We start from the raw sequence: 22,903 nt of genomic DNA, 5'->3' as shown, positions 1-22,903 counted from the left end.
ATTCCGGGAAATCTGGAAATTTTTGGAATTAGTCAAGGGAAAGCCTGGATTCCAGAGTGGGCTGAATAGTTTTAAATTGGAACTGTTTGAATCCGGTGAAAAATGTGGAAGGTAGATTGTGCCAGAATCCGGAGAAGAAGAAGAGGAAGTAGAGGAATAATAATAAATAGATGAATTTTGGTGTAGAAAACCAAAAGCATTCACAAAATGATCTCACTGCCAAAGCATGAAGTTATTACTGTATGGCATTTTTACAATAAAACCCCAAGCCAAATTTCAATTGAACTAAATGTTTACATACAGTATTTCAGAATAACTGAAATATTCTGATTCATTGAAATTGCTGACAGTGATTGTTTCCATGATATTAAAGAGTTATAACCGATTGACTTTTAAAATGTACAACGACCAGTCTTTTGAGAGGAACAGCGAAAGAACACCATTGTCCTGACAAGAAGTGTATTCCAGTATGTGTGTGTTTGACCAGTGGGCTTGGGGGCGCACTAAGTCAAAAGGGACGCCACGATAACCAGAAAACATGAGTGAAGAAAGCATAAAAGGTGCATACAACAGACAAAAAAAAAGCAAGCAAAAAAGTAATTACTGGTTCAAAAACAAGCTCCCACTCACAAGATTTGCATGCAACTTTGGTAGAAAAAAAAAAAAAAAGCCCAAAGTCGCTCTAAAACCACCAGTAGCCTTCTAGATCTTGGATAATTGCTGCACGCAAAAAGGTCCAGTAGTAAATTCTCCAATGCTATTATTTTTGCATCAGGCACCTTAGTGGGCAGCTAATATATCCACATACAGCTAAGGGGTCCTTTGGAAGATTTATTGAGCCCTTCCCAGTCATCATTCATTCACATTGAGCGACGTGATTTAAGTTAAAGTACCGCTGATAAGTCTCACACACACACTAGGTGGGGTAAAATTACCCTCTGCATTTGATCCATCCCCTTGTTCCACCCCCTGAGAGGTGAGGGGAGCAGTGAGCAGCAGCAGTGGCTGCGCTCGGGCATCATTTTGCTGATTTAACCCCCAATACCAACCCTTGATGCTGAGTGCCAAGCAGGGAGGTAATGGGTCCCATTTTTATAGTCTTTGGTATGACTCGGCCGGGGTTTGAACTCACGACCTACCGATCTCAGGGCGGACACTCTAACCACAAGGCCACTGAGCAGGTTTGCAAAAGTGATTTTAAAACTAATAAAATTGCGGTTAAAAAAAATATACAAATGGCGACATTGCACAGGCTTAGTGAAATATACCTTATTTTCAAAAAGTCTGGACCAGTGTTTCTTAAACTGTAGTACAGGCATCACACAAGCTTCCTCTCGTGGTACGTCAAAGAAGTACGTCATTCAGGGGCGTCACTATCTTTGAAGAACAGCGGGATCTTGGCCCCCCGGTGGGTCCTTTGATACTCGCGCGTGGACATTGTTCCACTTGCAAGATCTTTTGGCTCGCAACTTTTTGGCACAACAATGAATGCAACTAATTGGTTGAAAGTGGAAGTGTGGGGAAGCTTCAGTCATCTTTAGTAAGCATTAGATGGCCCAAATACATGACTGTGTTGTTGCATGGAAAAGCTAGCAGGCAACTTGCAAACATGGAAACGTTGCACAGATGATAGCAGTGTACACTGCAAAAAAGTCAGTGTTCAAAAACAAGAGAAAAAGATACAAAAGTGAGGGGTATTTTATTTGAACTAAGCACGATTGTCTGCCAATAGAACAAAGTTAAGTTAGAGTACCAATGATTGTCACACACACTCTTGGTGTGGTGAAATTATTCTCTGCATTTGACCCATTGCCCTTGATCACCCCCTGGGGGTGAGGGGTGCAGTGAGCAGCAGCGGTGCCACGCCCAGTAATCATTTTTGGTGATTTAACCCCTAATTCCAACCCTTGATGCTGAGTGCCAAGCAGGAAAGGAATTAGTCCCATTTTTATAGTCTTTGGTATGACTCGGCCGGGGTTTGAACTCACAACCTACCAATCTCACTCTAACCACGAGGCACTGAGTAGGTTAGGAACAAGAATATTTGGCGAGTCAAGACTTTCCAAAACAAGTCAAATTAGCTAACCTCAGTGAACCCAAAAATACCTTAAAATAAGTATATTCTCACTAATAAGTGCACTTTTCTTGGTAGAAAAAAAAGAGACCTTTTTGCTAAATATGTTGAAAAATATTATTAAATTAAGTAGATACTAGTGCCATTATCTTGAAACAATGATATGCACTCAGCATTATATTTCTTCAAACCAGCACACTTAGAAAAAACAAATTTATTGTTCTTAATGGAAAGGCAACCGCTTGTTACTCTCGGAGTCTCCTAGCCTCTCATGCAAACCACATGGTCTAAAAATGCATTTTTCCATCGATAACATGACATCATCGCGCCAAGTGCGTGCCTTTTCAGTCAATTAGTGCACATATATACAGCCCGGCCCCCGGCTGAAATGTTTTTAATTGTAATTTTGAGGAATTTACCTGAATGTGCATGAACTATTTCTGTTCAAAATTGTTTGAAATGTCACATTTTAAATGTTTAAATACTAACTGTTAGTTGGCTGTACTGTCCCAACTGTATGAGTACATCTTTTCTCTTGTTTCATTGAAAAAAAAACTGTTGTTTTAATTATGAAAAACATGTCAAAATCATGATATTTTTTTTCCACGCTTGAAATAAAAAAAATTATTACGTTAAAACAGTAGTTTTATACTTATGAGTGTTGATGACACAGCTTTGCAACAGTTGATATTCTAGTTTCAAGCATGTTTTACTCAATACGGGTCATTACATCTCAGCAACAAGCTGCAATATGTTAGAGACCATTTAGGACCAAAACCCTTAAATCAGGTAAAAGACTCTGACATAAAATCTACTAAGTGAGAGTAATTATCTTAGACAGAAAATAAGCAAATATTACCCTTATTTGAGATATTTAATCTCACTTAGATTTCAGTTTTTGCAGTGTAAACAAACTTGCACAGGACTACAGACTTGACCTGAAAACAGGAGGTTCTTGTGGAAATAAACTTTCTTGCCTGGAAAACAGGGACTGGATGTCCACCCAAACATATGTTGTGTGTGCATAACCTTTGATTCAGATTTTTGCACCTGCAAGATTGTTTTGCTTACAGCTTGTTACTTTATTAGAATAACAGAAACATTACTGAATAAAACCAAATAGTTGAAAAGCAATATTGTTTCTTATTATTACTGTATTGGTAGTTTAAGGCATTTACACCACGTGTCAAATTCAAGGCCGACAGGCCAAACCTGGAAAGTAGGGATGGGTGATATGAACTAACACAATAACCTGCCATTTATGGTGAAAAGTAAAAAAGTGGAGATAAAAAACACGCATAGAACTCCACCTTTTTGACTAGGAGTATCAGCGCATCCACTATTCAGAGCCCCAAAAACACTACTCTAAAATAACACTAAGGCTATTAAACTACATAAATTAAGTTTAAGTAGAAAACCTATACTGGAAAGCAGTATTAGTGTTTTGCTTAAGTTATTTTTCTGTCAGCAATATTGTTTCTTGGTGTTACTGTAATGGTAATTTAAGGCATTTGGACTACATGTGTCAAATTCAAGGCCCACCGGCCATACCTGGAAAGTAGGGATGGGTGATATGAACTATCACAATAACCCCCCATTTATGGTAAAAAGTAAAAAAGTGGAGATAAAAAAAAAAAAACATAGAACTCCACCTTTTTGACAATGAGTATCAGTGCATCCACTCTTCAGAGCCCCAAAAACACTACTCAACAATAACACTAAGGCTAATAAACTACATCAATTAAGTTCAAAGGCCTACTGAAATGAGATTTTCGTATTCAAACAGGGATAGCAGGTCCATTTTATGTGTCATACTTGATCATTTCGCGATATTGCCATATTTATGCTGAAAGGATTTAGTAGAGAACATCGACGATAAAGTTCGCAACTTTTGGTCGCTAATAAAAAAGCCTTGCCTTTGCCGGAAGTAGCAGACAATGTGAGCGTGACGTCACAGGTTGTAGGGCTCCTCACATCCTCACATTGTTTACAATCATAGCCAGCAGCAGCTAGAGCTATTCGGACCGAGAAAGCGACAATTTCACCATTAATTTGAGTGAGGATGAAAGATTCGTGGATGAGGACATTTAGAGTGAAGAACTAAAAAAGAAAAAAGAAAAAGTAAAAAAAGAAAAAGAAAAAAAAGGCGTTTGCAGTGGGAGCGATTCTGATGTTATTAGACACATTAACTAGGATAATTCCGGAAAATCCCTTATCTGCCAATTGTTTTAGTGAGATTATACAGCACCTGAAAGTCGCAGGGGTGTGGCCATGGGTGTGTTGACGCCAGAGTCTCTGAGGGAAGTCACGCGCTGCACCAGGACAAAGCTCCACTGGTGTCTCCGGTAAGAGCTGACTTATTACCACAATTTTCTCACCGAAAACTGCCGGTCGACATTTGGTCGGGATCCATGTTCGCTTGACCGCTCTGATCCATAGTAAAGCTTTACATTCGGGAATTTTAAACGAGGAAACCCCGTGTGTTTGTGTGGCTAAATGCTAAAGCTTCCCAACTCCATCTTTCTACTTTGACTTCTCCATTATTAATTGAACAAATTGCAAAAGATTCAGCAACACAGATGTTCAGAATACTGTGTAATTATGCGATTAAAGCAGACTACTTAGAGCTTGGATCGGGCTGGAAAATAATGTCCGCTACAACCCGAGACGTCAAACGCACGCGTCATCATACCGCGACGTTTTGAATTGAAATATTTATTTCAAACCTGCACAGTACAACTAAACACAGTTTTTTTTTTTTTTTTTACATGTTGGCAAATATATTTATGCAAGGCTTGAAAAGGGGTTGGATGAAGCAGATGCTTATAATAGCCCAACCCCTCTTATATGCTTATAATAGCCCAACCCCTCTCACTCATTCCACATTTAACATAAACAATATAATACAAGAACAATACTCTATAAACAAAACAAGAAAAACTCCTGTACACAAACAATACCATGAGACAAGGCAAGACGAGACAAAACACACACACACACACACACACACACGGGCCCAAACACTCTCCGACCATACACCTCTCTCCCATGTCTCGGTGCTGAGGCCATCACTCTCTTTCCTCCTCGTACTTCTTCAGTACTTCTTTTTTAAACAGTGTTTTAAATTGAATCATGCTGGAGCACGTTTTTAACTCATCCCCTAAGTTGTTCCACAGACTGACTCCACGCACATTGATTTTAAAGTGGTTCTAAATTTAGGCAAATATAATTTGTTGTTTCCTCTTAAACTGTAACTATGGTGATCATCTCTGTCATGGAATAGGTTCTGTATATTGGATGGTAGAGAGTTTTGGGATGCCTTAAACATAATTTGAGCAGTTTTAAAATTTATCACATCGTTCAGTTTAAGTTGCTTTAAGTTCATAAATAGTGGATTTGAATGATGTCTGTAGTGAACATTGGAAACAATCCTGATGGCCTTTTTCTGCAGAGTGACTAAAGGTTGTAGATGTGATTTATAACACAATAGTTTAAATATGACATGATCTCCTCATCATTCCAACACATTTAGCAACTTTTTTCCTCAGGTAACTTATATGAGTTTTCCATGAGATATTTTCATCTATTACTACTCCAAAGAAAGAATTTTGCTGAACATATTCTATTGGTGTATCATCAATAACAATCCTGATCGGTATATTACTTTTGCGATTGCTAAAGAGCATTATTTTGGTCTGCTTTAAATTCAGAGACAATGTGTTCGTATTAAACCAAGTTTTTAACTTTATCATCTCCTCAGTTACAGAAGTCAGAAGTTGCTTCACGTCGTCACCTGCACATGTAATTGTTGTATCATCAGCAAAGAGGATGAATTTCAGCAGCGTTGATACTTTACATATTTCATTAATATATATTATAAATAGTGTGGGTCCCAGTATCGAGCCCTGAGGAACTCCACAGGTTATGTTCATGAGTGTAGATGGATGTTGGTCCATCTGAACAATCTGCTGTCTCTCATTTAAGTAGCTCTCCAGTCATTTCCCTGCCAATCCCCTTATGTCATAGTTTTCCAGTTTATTTACCAAAATCTGGTGGTCAATGGTATCAAAAGCCTTTTGCAGGTCAATAAAAATTCCTATAACAAATTTATTTTTCTCGATACCATTAGTAAAGTTCTCTAATAAATTAATTAAAGCTAATGAAGTTGACCTATTTAGTTGGAACCCATATTGACAATCAGATAATAATTTGTGCTTTTCAATGAAGCCACAAAGTCTATTATCGAATAATTTTTCCAATAGTTTTGATAACTGTGGCAGAAGGGAGATGGGCCGGTAATTAGTGAAGTGATGTTTGTCTCCAGATTTGAAGATGGGGATGACTTTCGAGAGTTTCATTTGTGAAGGAAATTGTCCAAGTCGAAAAGATAAATTGCAGATGTGTGTGAATGGTTTGATGATTTCTTCCGCTACGTTCCGGACCGTCCTCATGTCGAGGTCATAGATGTCATGTGATGTTTTGTTCTTGCTTTTCTGAATGACCTCCAAGACTTCCTTTTCGACAGTCGGAGTAAGAAACATCGAATAAGGATTTTTTTCAATAAATTCCATGGGCTGTTCATCAATTGGTATTTTTTTTGCCAGCTTAGGCCCAATATTAACAAAAAACATATTGAAGCAGTCAGCAATCATTTTCTTGTCAGTTATGATTTGGTCGTTCTCAACAAAAAACTCCGGATAACAAGGACTATTTGAACCATGCCCAATAATTGTATTTAATACCTACCAAATGCCCTGTATATCATTTTTCTTTTGGATTAATAGTTTGGTGGTGTATTCTTTCCTGCTTGCTCTTAATATGCTGGTTAATAAATTTTTACATGTTTTGTACTTTTGTTCTGTTTCTATGGTTTGTTGCCTAAAAAAAGTCCCATATAAATAATTTTTCTTTTTGCAAGCGTTCGCAAGCCCTTTGGTTATCCATGGAGTTTTTTTGGAGTTAGTTATTGTGCATTTTTTGATGGGGCAGTGTGTATCATAAAGTGAGAAAAAAATGTCATAAAATAAATTATAAGCTGCATTTATATCTGACGTTTGAAAAACAGAATCCCAGTTTTGTTTTGCTAAATCATTTTTAAGTGCTGTTAATGATTGTTCTGTTGTGGCTCTTTGATAATATTCACTATTTACAGGTTTGGATGTTTTGCAGTTATTATTGTACACCATGAACACCGGTAAATGATCACTGACATCACTCACTAACAAGCCTCCAGTTACAGTCTGATCCACAATGTTACAGAATATGTTGTCAATAAGTGTGGTGCTGTGTGTTGTGATGCTTGTGGCTCGTGTAATCAGTGGGAATAAGCCCATGGAGATCATGGTGTCAACAAATTCTGCTGTACGTTTGTGTTTATTAGGATTCAAAAGGTTGATATTAAAGTCACCGCATACTATATATTTTTTGTTCCTCTTAAATAATTTTTCCATCCATTCAATATTTTCAAGTCGGATCCTGGTGTTCTATAAAGGCAGGTTACAATATTGTGTTTCCTATTTGAAAATGATAATTCCACAGTGACGCATTCAAAGAGTTCCTCAACAGCTAAACACATATCATTTACAATACTACAGTTTATATTTTTGTCCACATACAGAGCCACACCTCCTCCTCTCTTGGTTTTACGGTTGGTGCAAAACATTTCATACCCATTTAATTCAAACTCATTGCATGTATTCTCATTCATCCATGTCTCTGAAATACCTATAATATTAAATGGGGATTTGAAATGACTCAAATAGTCCTGGATATCATCAAAATGAGAGTATAGACTCCTGCTATTAAAATGTACCAGGGATAAATTATCATTTGCATAAATATTTTATCAAATGTAACATCAGTATAATATAAACAATCATTGTTGGTGTTTTGAGGAACATTTCTATCTGGATCCAATCCGCTCAGAAATCTTTGTGATTTGTAGTTGCTGTGATCTGAGGAATAGAGTGATTCCAAATTTTGGGAGTTTATCAAATCTTCATTTTCCTCTATTTCAGAGGAGAATTCACTATCAGAACTATGCATATCGAGTTATCTCAGGGACATGAAAAAGGAAGAGGGTGTGTGATCATGGTCAGATAAATGATTACTTTGTTCATGAAACATGAACAAGAGAAGAGGGCATATGGTCAAGGACTGTGGGCCACAGACACACAACACAAACATGCACACAACAACTCGACCATTTAAACAAACACAAACAATATCTCATCCACACACACAGAAACATACACTCACAAATTGCAGACAATAAAATAAACATGGAAAAACAAAAAGCTCCCCCCAATTGCTTCTAAATATCCGATCACAGAACTAAAAAACCAAAGAAGAAATATTAACAAAATATATACATATACATACACACACACATATACATATACATACACATATATATACACATATGTATGAGGTGTGGCAAGTATCACATATTTAATATGGAACAACTTCAAAATTCAAAAATAGTTTCCTAAATAATTTCCATTCATCACACCATTTTCTCAGTGAGGTTCGGAAAAGAAAACAGAAAAAAAAAAAACAGTCACGTGGCAACATGACGCGACAGCGACTCAGGAAGTAAACAGATCCATGCCTGTCTCCAGCACAGATGCACAACGACGAAAAAGTCTCACTGAAGAAAAAATCTAACAAAAATAGTCTTACCAAGTGTCGTATGTCCATGACTCTGTGTGGGTATCCCAACTTTTAGCGGAGTTTACGAGGCTGCGGAGATAAACTTTGCAGCATCTGCTGGATTGTCAATAAAGTGTTGTTGGGAGCCTTTGGAGAGTTTGATTGTTGCTGGATGGATGAGAAAAGCTTCAAAGCCAGCTTTTCGAGCACTGTACATGGTGGAGTAGCAGGGTTGTCTCAGCTTGGCCGTCGCGTCACTGTAGTCCGAGGCAACGCGAACGGAGTTCCCGGAGAGCTGAAGAGGATGTTTCCTAGCCTCGTTCAGGATGCGATCCTTATTCGTGTACCACAGACACCTCACTATCATCGTCCTGGGACGGGCAGATTGGCGCGGGGGGCCGATGCGATGGGCCCGCATGAGCTCCGGAGGATTAACAGCCAGGGCAGGAAACCACTTGGGGATGTTGGCGGACAGGTAAGACAGCGCATTGTTACCTTCTTCGCCTTCCTTGATGTTATTGATTCTAATATTCTCCCTCCTGCTTCTGTCCTCGAGATCTGTCATTTTTTTCTCAATCTGCGTGAGCGTTTTGGAGATATTGAGCATAGCGTCCTCATTGCTATGGACTCGTGATTTAATTGAAGACACCTCTTTGCGGACAGTTTCAATGTCGGCGGCGTGCTTGGCTAAAGTGTCATGAATTGAGCCAAGTTGTTCCTCCAATCGCTCGGATCGCTTTTGGGATCTATCCTCAGCCTCATTAAAAAAATTCCTGAGTAAAGTCTCAAGATAGGCCTCAGTGACGACAGGTGTTTGAGACGAGGACGATCCCGATTCCATTGTTGCCTTTTTCATTGAACTTGAACTTTTGTAGCGGGTGTGCGAAAAATGACAAAGCGTTGTTAATGAAAGACAAAAAGTTATGGCAGAAATCAAAGTAGCATAGAGATTTTAGTTTTTTAGAGCATTCAGGGGAGCTTCAGTTTTTCAACATGCTCTACTCCGCCATCTTGTTTTTACGATGACACTTCAACACAACACTTTGCGGGAAATTTTAAATTGCAATTTAGTAAACTAAAAAGGCCGTATTGGCATGTGTTGCAATGTTAATATTTCATCATTGATACATAAACTATCAGACTGTGTGGTGGGTAGTAGTGGGTTTCAGTAGGCCTTTAAATACACATTTTTCATTCATAATTTACAGTCTAAAAAATGTTCCTTTTCAAAAGCATGTTAGATGTTAACATCAGGATGTTTTGGGGTTAATTGTTTTAAATTAATTTCTATGTAGAACACTGATTTGACGTACAAGTATTTTGGGCTACAACCTCGTCACAGAACAAATTCTACTCGGAAGCCAAGGAATGACTGAATTCAATTCTCGGTATATTCAATACAGATAAATATTGCACAAAAAGAGAAAAACATGGTGTACTTTCTTGCATGGCATGGTGGACATATTATAGACATTATGAGTTTGATTACAAATCAATGAAATTATGGTGAATAATGACTTATATATATATATATATATATATATATATATATATATATATATTATTGATGAATATTATTATCAATGTGTATTTTACTTCTGTTTTAAATGATGTTTTTTATTCTGTCCTTTGCCTCTATTTCTTTGTGGTGTACAGCCCTTGTTCTTCAACTGTGGTTGTTTTTAAAGGACTTTATAAATAAAGTTGGTATGGTATGGCATGGTATTATGACCAAAAATAGACTGTGGGTACTAAATAGTTTACAAATTAGCAGAAACAGGCAAACATAACGTTATAGTGACTCACGTCAATCAATGTTCCACCACTGATCGCCAACACGCTCTTCAGAGCAGACTTTGAGCCAAAGTTGCCGGTCTTGAACGCCAAGATGCAGAGATGTCAGGCATAGTGCAGGTAAACATGACTTTAATGTAAAAAGGAAATCGTACAACTGGGAAGTGCACATGTATGCAACATTGAAACAGGAAACAATGATGGAGCCTTGTGTGCAGGGCAGTCTGGATTAAAAAGAGGTCTGATTGGCAACCTGGAACAGTCGTGCTTCGATTGCCAATCAGGGACAGGTGTGGGAGACAGCGCTGGGGCCAAAGTAATGAGGCAAACAGGAAGTACCACTGAAAATAAGAGCACTGGAAAGGAAACAACACTAAACACAGTAAAGAAAATAAACACTGTCCAAACATGTCATGACATTCATGACAAAATGTCCCCAAAACTGCGGGTAACATCTTCTTTCATAATCTTCTCCGCGGTTCAAAAAATGTTGACCTTGATTGCACAGAATCCTTGAAATTCCAACAAATGTGCCAGTACTGAGACGAGAAGAATTGAAGCATGTTTACTTTCGAATTTATTTCCGTAAACACTGCAGGATATGGGACTGTGGTCTGGTTCGACCTTGCTGAGGTAACAGTGAAAACGTGGACTGGATTTTCAGTAAGGTAATGCGGGTGGTACTGATGAAACGGATTGGATTGGATAATAAGTGCTGACAAAGGGTCTTCAAATGATTTATAATTATAGTGAATAATGACAGGTTATATTATTACTTAATTAAACTCACATATTTATATTGTATTTTTCTGAAATGTTTGTAAAAAAAAATAAAAATAAATCACACCAAATTATTTAGGGGGGGCTTAAGAACATTTTTCAGCCCCCCAACAATAGGCCTAACGACGCCAATGACTTAATTATATCATATAGTGTTTTATTTTCCTATATTCACAGTGTTAATGTTCAAACTCTTTAATATTACAGTGGCCAAACATATTTAAAATACAAACCCCGATTCCACATGAGTTGAAAAATTGTGCTAGATGTAAATATATTCTTGTTTGGTTGGGGTTCACAGAGTGTGGTGCATATTAGTAAGAGTGTTAAAATTGTTTTATATCACAACCATTAATGTGATCTGTATGGCTGTGGAACAAGACCCCTGGTTTACCCACATCAAATGCAAAAAAAACCTCCTCTGCTATTTTGTATATGACGGCAGGGGATGCATCACTCGTGACGTCACAAATTTGACCCGGCGGTAAAAGAAAGCATGCGCTTATTACTTTAGGGAGCGAGTTTTACTCGGCAGTAATTTAAGGCAGACGCATATTACATTCAAGGAAATACGATAAATAATGAAGATTAGAATCCAATTACAAACAAAAAATAAATATATTTTGCCAGGCATTGTTCGGAGGACTCAAGAAGGTAACAAATACAATAGCGTGTGTGTGTGTGTGTGTGTGTGTGTGTGTGTGTGTATGTGTATGTGTGTGTATGTGTTTCAATGTCCATTTCTCTGTTGATGCAATTGTTGATGACTGAAGTACTGATATCAACCAAAGCTCCATTAACCTGTGTGATGACTGTCTTATGCTGACAGTATATATTTGTACCATGAATTGATTAACGTGAACCCCGACTTAAACAAGTTGAAAAACTTATCCGGGTGTTACCATTTAGTGGTCAATTGTACGGAATATGTACTGTACTGTGCAATCTACTAATAAAAGCATCAATCAATCAATGTGTATGTGTGTGTGTGTGTGTGTGTGTGTGTGTGTGTGTGTGTGTGTGTGCCAGGTGGAGAAGAGTGCCAAAGCCAATGTCATTCCCAATCCAGTCATGACCATAGGAGATGTACTGAGACGCATTGTTCCTTTTGGAATCCCTACCGTGGAATTAATGGCGCTCCTGAGAGAGCTCTCTGCTCCTCTGGATGAACATATTTCATCCCCAAAACACAGCATGCTTCCGGAAGATACTCGCTCCCTTTCCTTTTCCGAGAGCCCAGTAGAAAAAATGTCCGCGCTGTCCATGAGCACATTCTCCGCAGACCATTCTTCAAAGAGGAGGTGCGACAAAGCGAGACATTTCATCGGAATCTCTGCTCTTACAAAAGTCATCGAGCAGAAATTCAATATAAAGTTCCTTCAGTTTCATGCCAGCTCTTTCAAAGTGGTCGCAAGAGTGAACCGAAGTCAGTATCAGGACGAGTTGCCGTCAGAGCTGGAGTGAACATCTGAAGGTGAGCAAACAAAGCCCAGCTGTTGATTGTCTTGGGAATATTGATATAGGACGAGATTATCGACAAAAAACAGTTGCCACTCCACTTTAACCTGAAGACAGTATAAGTCATGTTTATAATACGTATGTTAGTGTTTTTCATACCTGCCATTGTTCTCTATTCGACTAATTTCACGATCAAACCTTGTCTACAATCGTCAAATTTTTTTATAAAAATAAAAATGTTTTATTGCTTTTGATATCGTATCGGATCAACATCGGTATGCACCTATACTCAAGGCTCCAATATCTGTATCATATCAAAAGTGAAAAAGTTGTACTTAGCAGCTGGTTTAGCAATGACCATGTCTGCTCCTGGCTTGTTCTTTGAGCCTCCTTTTCCAGTGATAACAATACTAACCAGCCTCAAACTATAAAGTGTCACCTAGGGTTGTACGGTATACTGGTATTAGTATAGTACTGCGATACTAATGAATAATATTCAGAACTATACCGCCTCTGAAAAGAAACGATCTTGTAACGACTTGGTATCGGATTGATACCCAAATTTGTGTTTCACCCAAAACTCATGTAAAGTATCCAAAAAAAAGAAGTAAATATTACATTTTACCAGAAGTGTAGATCGAACATGTTAAAAGAGAAAGTTAGCAGATATTAACAGTAAATGAACAAGTAGATTAATAATTAATTTTCTACAACTTTCCCTTAATAATTTTGACAAAATAATAGAATGAAAAATGACACAATATGTTACTGCATAAATCAGCAACTAAATAGGGAGTCTTTGTTTGTTTACTTATTACTAGAAGTCAAGTTGTCTTGTATGTTCACTATTTTATTTATGGACAAACTTGCAATACGAAACATATGTTTAATGTATCCTAAGATTTGTTGTTAAAATAAAGCCAATAATGTCATTTTTTGTGGTCCCCTAAATTTGGAAAAGTACCGAAAAGTATTGAAATGATTTTGGTACCGGTACCAACATATTGGTATACTGGTATCAACTGGAGATGATCGGCTTTTGTGATCAACACCAAAATACATTAATTAGCGATGGCTGATCACATACGTTTTCACAAAAATCTGGGATACTGATTTGTGGCGGCACATCCCTAATAATCAGACTATCAGATGTAGTAACATGGGCTTTTATGTAAAACAACTCTTCGTCAATCCAACAGAAGTTTGATCTTAAATGCTCCAAAGATTTAACTGTAGTTGCCGCGTGTACAGTATGATCCACAAAGGCATATACTTGGCAATGGCATTAACAGTCGTGGCTGTAGGCAACCCTACTGGCTGATGAACTCCACAAGCATTAGAGGTATCACAAGTGGACGGCTGTATCTCGCTCTGTATGCGCTGTTAAGTGTGGCTTGGGCTACTGAGTTGTTACTGTTTTGTATAATAACAGCATTAATTATTACTAAAAAAATAATAAAATAAAAGAAGCTTTAACAAAACAATGCAATAAGAGCAACAAGGAGAGCAAAATGAATGCTGGTGTTGAAAATATAAATATAGAACAGACTGATTTCTGAAAATGCAAATATAGAAAAGAGTGATTTCTTATAAGTATTAAACGTTTATGTGTATTATTTACTTTATAGGACCCGGCGTCCACATATGTGGACGCCACATTTTTGGCTGCCACAACACATTTTTCTCTACAACCCCCTAGTTTCCACTTACAAGGATATTATACTGCCAATTAATTGTGGAGGAAGAGTGGCGCAGTTGGGAGAGTGGCCGTGCGCAACCCGAGGGTACCTGGTTTAATCCTCACCTAGTACCAACCTCGTCACGTCCGTTGTGTCCTTGAGCAAGACACTTCACCCTTGCTCCTGATGGGGGCTGGTTAGCGCCCTGCATGGCAGCTCCCTCTATCAGTGTGTGAATGTGTGTGAATGAGTGAATGTGGAAGTAGTGTCAAAGCGCTTTGAGTACCTTGAAGGTAGAAAAGCGCTATACAAGTACAACCCATTTACCATTTATTCCACATCACATGATAGATTCAAAATGGCAAGACAAAACACATCTAAAAGTTCAGATGGCTCATATGGTTCCAAAGAGCCCAAATAGCCAAGATAAATTAAAAATGCATGCCTAACTGCACTTTATTTTTTATAAGTTTGCCAAACGTTCACAATCATTAAGAGAGACGAGAACACACGCTGTTTTTTGTTTTTGTTTTAATTATAATTTTAAATGTGCGGCTAATGGGAGTCACTGTTTTAGCCTCCAAAGCCCTCCAAGACAACTTCAAAACCCGTCATCAACGTTTTGTATAAACACTTTGAGTCTATATTTAAAGTAATAACACACACGTTCGTAACAATATGTAAAATTTACCGTATTTTAATCATTTTAATCATTTTAATCAATTACTGGACAGACTTCTTCCGCGCAATGATTTCTGTTTCCATAGAAGTGCACTTTTGATTTCCAACAACAATATGGTCGTAGTTCGGGATACAAAATGCCCATGTGTGTTGTTATCATGGCAGACTAGGTAATAAACAAAAAACACAACTATTTTCGGACAAATTGGGATTCACAACCTTATCTTTTTGAATCTGAATGTACTGAGGTTGAACTACTGCTTCTAGAAGTGAGCACAAAAAAGAGTGCAACGTTGGAGCAGACAGAAGCCGATAGAGTAAGGTGAAAGCCACTCTTTGCTGCAAAATGTGGAATTTGGAGACAAGCTATGTTGGCATAAATGGCGTGCTTACCCAAAATAAATCAGAAAGAATGTCCCCCGCCAGCTGGACCAAAGAGACAACTGTCCATCGAGTGAGTCTCACTTTATATTTATCATGATATACGCAGCACGTCATGCATGTTATTACAGCTAAAGTACATATGCCGTCTACAAACAAAAAATTAAATGTTGGCTAATACTTTATAAGTACTGTAATAGGATTGTTCATGTTCTTCAGTCAGATTGCTATCTTATCGCCTTGTGTTGTGCATGAAAAACTCAAACGTGTTTCGTGCTGACGTAGAAGCCAAATTTTCTCTTGCCGTAGTTAGCTTTTATGGCTAATACTGTAAGGACGGGGTCGCATTTTACTGTGCGGATCGTTCTCCCAAGATGCAGCAGGAACTCCGGAGGAGATGTGCAGGTGAGACATTTGTCCATTAATCACGCAAAAATACAAAAAAGACAGAACAGCGTGCCGAAAGTGTGAGAGCTATGGCAAAGCTTAGCACAGGAACAGGAATCAAACATCGTAGAAAATACATAACTTAATGTTGTGCATGGAAGCAAATAGAAGACGTCGTCACTGTTGCGTAGTGCAAACAAAGAAGCCAGACTGATTGTGGTGAAAAACAGGGAATAAGTTGCTCTGGGATTAGTGCCCAGGAGAAGGTGAGCATCCTAAACAGTAAGCAGAGGCAGGTGAAACTGATCTGCAGTAATGGCAACTAAACCACAAACCCAAGGGTGCTGATAAAACAAAACTGAGGCAGTCAAACTAACAGAACAAAACATGATCCGGGCAACGGATCATAACAAATACCGTAGCTTGCCAATGTGTTACACGATTAAAAAAACAGTGTTCCTTGGTGTTTACTCTTACATTAACAACGTTGCTACAGCGTGGTTATCATACAGGTTACGGGACGGGACGTAAGTATTGGTGACTGTTTTAAAGGCCTACTGAAACCCACTACAACCCACCACGCAGTCTGATAGTTTATATATCAATGATGAAATATTAACATTGTAGCACATGCCAATGCCTTTTTAGTTTACTAAATTACAATTTTAAATTTCCCGGGAGTTTCGTCTTAGAAACGTTGTGTAATGATGACGTGTACGCGTGACGTCACGGGGTTTTAGGAAGTGTGAGCGCTACGCACACACAGCTAAAAGTCGTCTGCTTGAACGGCATAATTACACAGTATTTTGGACATCTGTGTTGCTGAATCTTTTGCAATTTGTTCAAATAATATTGGAGAAGTCACACGGTGTTTCCTTGTTTAAAATTCCCGGGGGGGAAAATTTACTATGGATCAGAGCGCGATCAAGCAGAAATGGATCCAGACCAAATGTCAACCAGCAAGTTTCGGTGAGAAAATTGTGGTTAAAAAGTCAGTTCTTACCGGATAAAAGCTGAGTTTGTGCCGTCCATAGCTGCCGTCGACTCGCCTGAGACACTGCGCGTCAACACCCGGCCGTGGACACACCCTTCCGACTATCAGGTAATATTGAACTCACTAAAACACTAGCAACACAATAGAAAGATAAGGGATTTCCCAGAATTATCCTAGTAAATGTGTTTAAAAACATCGGAATACGTCCCAATGCTATCGCGTTTTTTTTTTTTTTTTCTAGTCCGTCGCAATATATATCCTCAAACACAAATCTTTCATCCTCGCTCAAATAAATGGGGAAATTGTCGTTTTCTCTGTCCGAATAACTGTTTTTGCTGGAGACTCCCATTAAAATCAATGTGAATATGTGAGGAGCGTCAACATGTGACGTCAACATGTGACGTCATCGTCTGCGACTTCCGGTAAAGGCGAGGGGTTTTTCAGGAAGTACCAAGAGTGGCGAACTTTATCGTTGATTTTCTCTACTAAATCCTTTCAGCAAAAATATGGCAATATGGCGAAATGATCAGGTATGACACATAGAATGGACCTGCTATCCCCGTTTAAATAAGAAAATCTCATTTCAGTAGGCCTTTAAATTCATCATTATTGAGATTTAGAGATAGAATAGATTGCTCCCATTAGCCATACTGCTAGTTACCTAGAACGAGATATTTGAATGTAAAAAAAAACAATTGTCTTTTTGTCTCTTATGATGATTGTGAACGATTCCAAAATTTCCCCCAAAAATTGCAGTATCCTTTTAAGAGGCTCCACATGTATTCCTCCACTCACCTCCAAGGCTTTTCTCTTGCTGTTTAGCAGCTTGGAAATGTCCCGCGCCACTCTCTCCACCAGGTCCTTGGGGTTGTTCCTCTTGATTTCAAACTGGCTTTTCTTCTCGTTATAAATCTGCAAAGAAGGGAGATCAAAAGGGAAGCGCGAGTCAGATTACAGTAGACCCTGGTTTTGTTTTAAGAGGATAAATAATTTAATCAGAGGGGAGCAGCGTGCTTGTTCAGGAGGCAGCACACAAGATGGTAAACATGATCCGCTTGTCCCGTAAGCCCAAGCGCTGTAGCGCAAGCAAACACAAGAGCGGCACCTTAACGGCAGAGCACTTAGGAGGCCAGCTGCTGCCGGCCACCAATTCAATCAACAATAACTGACTCTTTTTGCGATCGCATGCACGTGTACCAAACCTAACCTGATACACTAAACTGGGACCAAGACAAAAATCCTTCATTTCATTCCAGACAGTGTTTTCCAGGACAAACATATTAGCTTGGAAAAAAGTAAAGTAAAGCAAACTGGAGTAAAAGACAGCATTAATCAAGGGAAACAGTAAGTATGACTTGATTCAAGAAATAATAAAAGCACACACTAAGGTTTGTGTTGATATCGTATCTAGTTAATATAGATAACAGGTATCAGCCAATATACACTTTTACAGGAAATTTCCCATTCCCTGTGTTTCCACCAAAAACTACCCAGGTAGTTTTGGTTCTTCAGGAACTTTTTTTTAGTTCCTAGGAACAAGGTGGGACTTTTGTAAGTTCCCAGGAACTTTAGGGGGGTGGGCTGTGCTGTTGAACACCATTGGGGTGTTTCTAAAACTTTGTATTCAAAGGTTCATCCGCCATTACAGAATTGTGAAATTCTTCAACAACGTACCAGACAACGGATAGAAAGAAGAACAAAATAGACTTCTGTGCGGTATTTGTGTGCTGAAGAACCATGATCAATGTGACTAGCCTGCAGCCGTAGTCTTTAAACTAGTATGCAGTTTAAAGCTGTTTATGAATTTTTACTTAATTTCAGTACGCGAAGCTATAAGATGAGAACAGACTCTTTTAGACTTAGACTAAGACAAACTTCATTGATCCACAAGGGAAATTGTCCCACACAGTAGCTCAGTCTCAAAGGATGGGAAGAATAATGCAGGTATCAAGTAGACTAAAAATGTACCATAGTAGCAACATCAAATATAACATACATGCAATATTGACATATTATATATACAGTATATAATATATACTGATATGTTGGATGGATGGATGGATGTTATATTATTATATTTTTGTATAATATATGCATTATATAACAAATCACAATTATCATGTAGTATATTACAGAATATGTAACAGCTGCAGCTTAAAATAGAGTAGATCCAGCAGAAAATATACATTATAAACAAAGAGAGGTGACTAACATAGAAGCAGTCAGGTATCATCTATTGCTGTATGGCGAGTGATTATACAGCGGGATGGAGTGCGGAAAGAAGGAGTTCTTGAATAGAACACTGTGGGAAGAAAGCTGAAGGAGCCTGTTGGAATATGAACTCCGCTGTCCCTCAGTTGTCTGGTGGAGTGGGTGGTCAGGATTGTCCATGATGGCGAGCAGTTTGTCTAGTGTCCTCCTGTCCCTCACTGACATAAATGCCTCCAACTGCGTGCCAATAGTTTGGCCGGCTTTCCGGATCAGTTCGTCAATCCGGTTTAAGTCCCTTTTGCTGGTGCTGTTCCCCCAACAAACCACTGCAAAGTACAGGGCACTGGCCACAACAAACTGATAAATTATCTCCAGCAGCTTGCTGCACACATTAGAAGACCAACCTTCCTCGGGAAAAAAAAGATTCTGTTCATGCCCTTCATAGCTCGGTTGGTAGAGTGGCCGTGCCAGCAACTTGAGGGTTGCAGGTTCGATTCCCGCTTGTGCCATCCTAGTTACTGCCGTTGTGTCCTTGGGCAAGACACTTTACCCACTTGCTCCCAGTGCCACCCACACTGGTTTAAATGTAACTTAGATATTGGGTTTCACTATGTAAAGCGCTTTGAGTCACTTGAGAACAAGCGCTATATAAATATAATTCACTTCACTTCACTTCTTGTATACAGCTTTGCTAAAACATATTTACAGAAGAATGCAAAGTATTCTGCATGACTTCGAGGCAAAACCGCAAGCTGCTAACTAACACTACGATTTCGAAGTTTGAAGAGAAATGTGAAATATAGGAATAGTGGAACTAAGGTGAATCACTTCAAATATTAAATATCGACTTTATTACCTGTTGTTAAAGTAGTCAGTGATACATGTGTGTAGTTTTTCCACTCAACCCAAGTTAACCGAATGTGAATGCTAGAAGGCTAACGCTAAAGCTAATGTGTTTGTGTTGTACCCATGAGAAAACCACTGATATGTATTATATCCATCCCTCCATTTTCCACCGCTTGTCTCTTTCAGGGTTGCGGGGGTTGCTGATATGGACCAAAAGGTATCGCCTGACCCTCGTGAATTCATCATTTATTGAGAGGACCACTTTCTGATTGTTTGGACACTATGGGCAAAAGTCTGACTTTTGATGTTAAATTTGGTACACTCGGTCTTTAAATTATACTGTTTTATATAGTATTGCTTTTTATTTCATTTAATTACACTTTAGTAAAGGACATATCTCCCGTCCAAAGGCAAAACCCAGCAACTCAATTTTGGTCAAAACTGAGCTGATAATATGTTTGGAGTTCCTAGGTGATATGCTTTACATTAGTGTAGTCGATATTGTAATTTGTTCCGTAAGTAAGCTGTTACGCGCATGGCAGGACCTAGCAACTACCACATAACCGCGTAGACACAACAGAAAAGCCTAGTATCTCAAGGGACCAATCGGAGCTTCTTTGTCAGTCGCCTCATTGTCTTTAATGAGATATTTGCACGAATGGGGGCCGACGGTCAACCTGATTATGTGATATTATGGCACGAGTGGATATTTGGAAGATTAGCCCAGGACGTTGCAAGCACCTTCATTAAATGTATTGTTCTTGATTCTTCCCCTTGCATACTCTTTTGGGCAGATAACTGTGGAGGTCAAAATAAAAACTGGACGCTGTACACGGCTCTTGCCCAATGTGCAAACGCAGAATGGGGCCAACCCAAGATTGTAATAAAATATCTGGAGAAAGGGCACACGTTCATGAGAGCAGATTCAATCCATGGCTCAATTGGCAAGAAAATGAAAGCTCAAGAAAACATCTATACGTTTGATGACTTTGTAGATCTTTGTAAGACAGCATCAAGATAGATTGGTTTTCCTTTGTTTTCTCAAAATCAGCTAGAAGTGAGTTACTAGGTTTGGCCTTTGGACGGGTGATATGACATAATAGTGTGTTTATTTACATGGTATCAATGTAGAAATATACTTTACCACTCCTCCATACTGTATGTCATCAACCGCATTTTTTAAAAACTACCCTGAACTGTGAAATAAGGTGGAAACACAAACAATTCTAGGAATTACATGTGCCAGGATATTTTTAAGTTTCTGAACTTTTGGTGGAAAAAGGCCAGAGGGACCAAGAAGAGAAACAATAATTCATATGATAAAAACAGTAATGATGTTATTTTTACTGTAAAATTCTGGCAACTGAGCTGCTAGTTTTTTTTCTTGGCTTCAGCAAACTGCTTCAAACATGGCCAAACTATCATTTCCAGCCTCGCAAACGGACTATTGCTGATTTAAAGCGGGGTGAAAATGACAAGCTAAACATACCCTGACAAAAAAGGTTCAGTGACATCATGACAGAGGAGGTTTGCTGTCTCAGCAGAAAGATGGAGTCGACATCTTACACACAAACTACCAAGGAGGTCTTGAGACATATTTGCAAAGGCCAGCACAATTTTGTAAAGAATTACATTTGGTCTAAGTGATGAAAACAAAGACACCGTTTGATCATTCTCTATCAGGCTGAAAGCTGGGCAGGCAGCCATTGGCCAGCTGAGCTGGCACATCAGGTCCCGAAGGTTTAGACTACGGCATCCAAGCACTCTGACGAGATTTGCTGTCTTATTCTGGCTGAGTCATGAAGGATCAGAAATTGTTTTTATTTTAAAAATAGACTTTGAAGAGGTCCTCATGTCAAACTGTGACGGTAAGCTAAACACCACTCAGACATCAGTTGTGTATGTCAGATAAAGTACAGTACATACACCAATTGCAGTACATACATTAATTAATTGGAGTACAATTGTGACCCGGGCCGATGTGACAGTTGGTTGGGGAACGCATAATAAATGAAAATTAATGAAATAACAGTACATATATCAAGTGCGGTGCATACTTGACACAAAGTATGCTACATACTTAATGTAGGCACTATACTTGATGTATGTACTGGACTTATTGTGTCAATGTTACTACTCGATCTGCATACAGTAGTTGATGTTATTTTAAACACTTAACTTGATATACAGTACAGGCCAAAAGTTTGAACACACCTTCTCCTCATTCAATGCATTTTCTTTATTTTCATGACTTTTTACATTGCAGATTGTCACTGAAGGCATCAAAACAATGAATAAACACATGTGGAGTTATGTACTTAACAAAAAAGGTGAAATAACTGAAAACATAGCCACTAGGGCTGTGAATCTTTGGGTGTCTAACGATTCGATTCAATATCAATTCTTGGGGTCACGATTCGATAATATATCGATTTTTTCGATTCGATTCGATTCTCCATTCAAAAACGATATTTTTCCGATTCAAAAGGATTCTGTTTTCATTCACTACATAGGATTTCAGCAGGATCTACCCCAGTCTGCTGACATGCTAGCAGAGTAGTAATTTTTTTTTTAAAAGCTTTTATAATTGTAAAGGAAATTATTTTATCAACTGATTGCCATAATGTACATTTATTTTGACTGTTAAACGAACCAAAAATATGACTTATTTTATTTTTGTGAAAACATTGGACACAGTGTGTTGTCAAGTTTATGAGATGCAATGCAAGTGTAAGCCACTGTGACACTATTGTTCTTTTTTTATTTTTATAAATGTTTAATGATAATGTCAATGAGGGATTTTTAATCAATGCTATGATAAAATTATAACTAATATTGATACTGTTGTTGATAATATTCATTTTTGTTTCACTACTTTTGGCTTGTTCTGTGTCATGTTTGTGTCTTTATTGCAGTTCTGAGTGTTGCTGGGTCAGTTTTGGTTTTAGAATTGGATTGCATTGTTAT

At 38.4% G+C, this 22,903-nt stretch overlaps 1 protein-coding gene and 1 long non-coding RNA gene across 6 annotated transcripts in view; one reads left to right on the top strand and one right to left on the bottom strand.

Moving 5' to 3' along the window:
• LOC133535100 (uncharacterized) overlaps positions 1–22,861 on the top strand; it is a 37,278-nt gene extending 14,417 nt beyond the window's left edge. The window contains exons 4-5 of one of the 3 annotated variants that reach the window (XR_009802146.1): positions 12,329–12,773; positions 20,123–22,861. This is a non-coding gene — a long non-coding RNA (uncharacterized LOC133535100). Of the gene's footprint in view, positions 1–9,077; positions 9,201–12,328; positions 12,774–20,122 lie in introns of those variants that run through there. The other 2 variants (XR_009802147.1, XR_009802145.1) reach the window with 2 other exon arrangements.
• Positions 1–22,903, bottom strand: part of cacna2d2a (calcium channel, voltage-dependent, alpha 2/delta subunit 2a) — a 553,278-nt gene that overhangs the window by 367,160 nt on the left and 163,215 nt on the right. For all 3 annotated transcript variants that reach the window (XM_061874585.1, XM_061874586.1, XM_061874587.1), the window contains exon 3: positions 17,675–17,791. In XM_061874585.1, coding sequence (XP_061730569.1) covers positions 17,675–17,791 — 117 coding nt within the window. The remainder of the gene's footprint in view (positions 1–17,674; positions 17,792–22,903) is intronic.

The sequence above is a fragment of the Nerophis ophidion genome, linkage group LG16, assembly GCF_033978795.1.
Source record: "Nerophis ophidion isolate RoL-2023_Sa linkage group LG16, RoL_Noph_v1.0, whole genome shotgun sequence".
Lineage (NCBI taxonomy): Eukaryota > Metazoa > Chordata > Actinopteri > Syngnathiformes > Syngnathidae > Nerophis > Nerophis ophidion.
This window is presented reverse-complemented; position numbering and strand designations above follow the sequence as displayed.